Source organism: Etheostoma spectabile, chromosome 5 (assembly GCF_008692095.1).
Source record: "Etheostoma spectabile isolate EspeVRDwgs_2016 chromosome 5, UIUC_Espe_1.0, whole genome shotgun sequence".
Lineage (NCBI taxonomy): Eukaryota > Metazoa > Chordata > Actinopteri > Perciformes > Percidae > Etheostoma > Etheostoma spectabile.
This window is the reverse complement of record NC_045737.1, coordinates 12,593,961-12,596,144: the sequence shown is the minus strand read 5'-3', so window position 1 is coordinate 12,596,144 and position 2,184 is coordinate 12,593,961. Positions and strand designations below refer to the sequence as shown.

The window sequence follows — 2,184 nt, the reverse complement described above, 5'->3', positions numbered from 1 at the left end:
AAATTCAAGAGAGTTTTGATGTTGATTCTTTTAACTGCAGAAAAGTCACTTAGAGCTGAATCGCTGTCTTCCCTTCTCTTCCTCACTCCGGGGATAAGAGGAGGAGGAGGAGGAGGACCGGTGCATTATTGGTAGTGTAGTTCGACCGGAGCCAGTCAGGACTGTCTGTTGTGTTTGTGTGAACTCTATGAGATGGCCTTGGCCTCGGGTAAGAAGGCATCCCAGTATTTTATCAGCTGTGAGAGAAAAAGACAATGAGTCACTTTTCATTAATGTGCCACAAATGTTTTCTGGTTCTATCTAAAAGTAAAAAGTTGTAGTGTAAAATATATTACATTTTGTATTTCACATGCTTATGAAGTCTGTGGCTGCCTACTAACATCAAATACTTATATCAAATAGAATTTTGTGTGCACGATGATATTTTTCAATTTTTTAAATCCAATTAAAATGTTTGTGTTAATGCAGAATTACTGCCAAAAACATAATTTACAATTTACAACAATTTTAAGTGTACTAAGCATAATAGCACTCCTAATACAAATGAAACTGCATGTAAATATGGGCTTTTGTATTTAAATATAAATTCAACATTTGAAGAATTTCTAATTTATTGTCCATAACAAGGCACTAGAAATTAGTCTATGATAAGGCTCACAAATAAAAAAGCATGTATAGCATGTACTATTTGGTATTCATTATGAATGATGCCCTGCATGATTATTTAATCTAAAAAATGAAATAGAAATATGTCATTTCCTAAATGGCCTAAAGAATCCTGCCATTAGGATTTTTTAAATGTTCATTGATGTTAAATTATTATATTTTTCTTTATTCATACATCATGCGCACGTAAAGGCAAAATTACATTTCAATTAAATGAATTTGATTAATTAATTTGATTTTAATATTGGCAGCCAAAGACTTCCGTATATTTGAGTCATCTGTGTGAGCTATGGCATTTCCCATCATTTTATGTTGAATCGTTATGAAAACTATATACAACCGTATTTTCACCATAATAATATTAACAATAATAAAAATGTCTTTGTCTTCACCTGCTGTTGTGTTTGAACCAGTGACTCCAGGTATTTGATAATGATCGTTTTAAAGTCCTTCACTCTCTCTTTCTGTTGGAAGAAAAGGAAAAGAAATTCACACATTTTTAATTTTTTATCATCCAGGTATCTTCAGGATGCAGCTCACATAAAGCGATTAACATTCGCTCCTTTATTCACCACACCATGTATTAGAAAGCTCATTCTCTCAGTCATTCCCCTCTTTATCCATCCATCCATCCATGCATCCATCCATCCATCCATCCATCCATCCACCCATCAGATCTCCTCACCTCAAACCTGCTGACTTCTTTGCGTATAGTTTTTGAGATTTGTTCAAATTCCCTCTCACCCTGCTCGACCTTCCCCTCCAGCTGAAACACACAAAGGAAGACATTGGGAATTTCAGACGAGGAACCTCGTTGAATAGAACAGTTGATAACAGAGAACAGTGTACAGATGGTGTCAGGTTAACCAAACAGCAACAACAACAACAAAACAACAAACTCTCCACACTATGACTCTGATTACTGGATTTTCAGGGCTGACACTGATATCGATATTTGACAGTTTTGCAATAATCAGATAACAATAGATCAGCGGATTTCTACAACATTAAACAGCCTTGATATGGATTTCTTGGATTGTTTGTTTTCTTATCTAATGTGGACAAAGCAGGACATTTTACGGCTGAAGGATCTACTTGTTGATGTTGATGGTTTCTGGTGGACAAACCTTTTTTTGATATTGGCACTGTTCCTAAATGACCCCAAACCTAGCTAATATTGAAGATTTAGCAGTCTAGTTGTACTGTCAATTTAAAAAAGAATATATGTCCAAAATGTTTTCCTCCAAGAGCTCAATCAATTAAGGAGACTGAATCTGAAGGGAAAAGTAAAATCTAGTTTTTAAAGATGTACATTTAACCCTCGTGTTGTCTTCCCGTCCACCATGAACTTGTTGTCCTTCTGGGTCAAAAATGACCCAAAACTTTTTATTCCAACACTTTTATAAATTCATGGTCAATGTTTATGACATTAACCTATTTTAAATGATTTCTTTTGTTATTTTAGGCCTTTATTTCCATAGAACAGATGAAGACATGAGGGGGGGGGGGGGGGGGGGG

The 2,184-nt window shown here is 35.2% G+C and overlaps 1 protein-coding gene across 2 annotated transcripts in view; it reads right to left on the bottom strand.

Moving 5' to 3' along the window:
* Positions 1 to 28: 28 nt before the first annotated feature.
* Positions 29 to 2,184, bottom strand: part of snx2 (sorting nexin 2) — a 30,146-nt gene continuing 27,990 nt past the window's right edge. For both annotated transcript variants that reach the window (XM_032516934.1, XM_032516935.1), the window contains 3 exons: positions 1,352 to 1,432; positions 1,059 to 1,130; positions 29 to 236 (listed from right to left, as the gene is read on the bottom strand). In XM_032516934.1, coding sequence (XP_032372825.1) covers positions 186 to 236; positions 1,059 to 1,130; positions 1,352 to 1,432 — 204 coding nt within the window. In that variant the 3' untranslated portion in view covers positions 29 to 185. The remainder of the gene's footprint in view (positions 237 to 1,058; positions 1,131 to 1,351; positions 1,433 to 2,184) is intronic.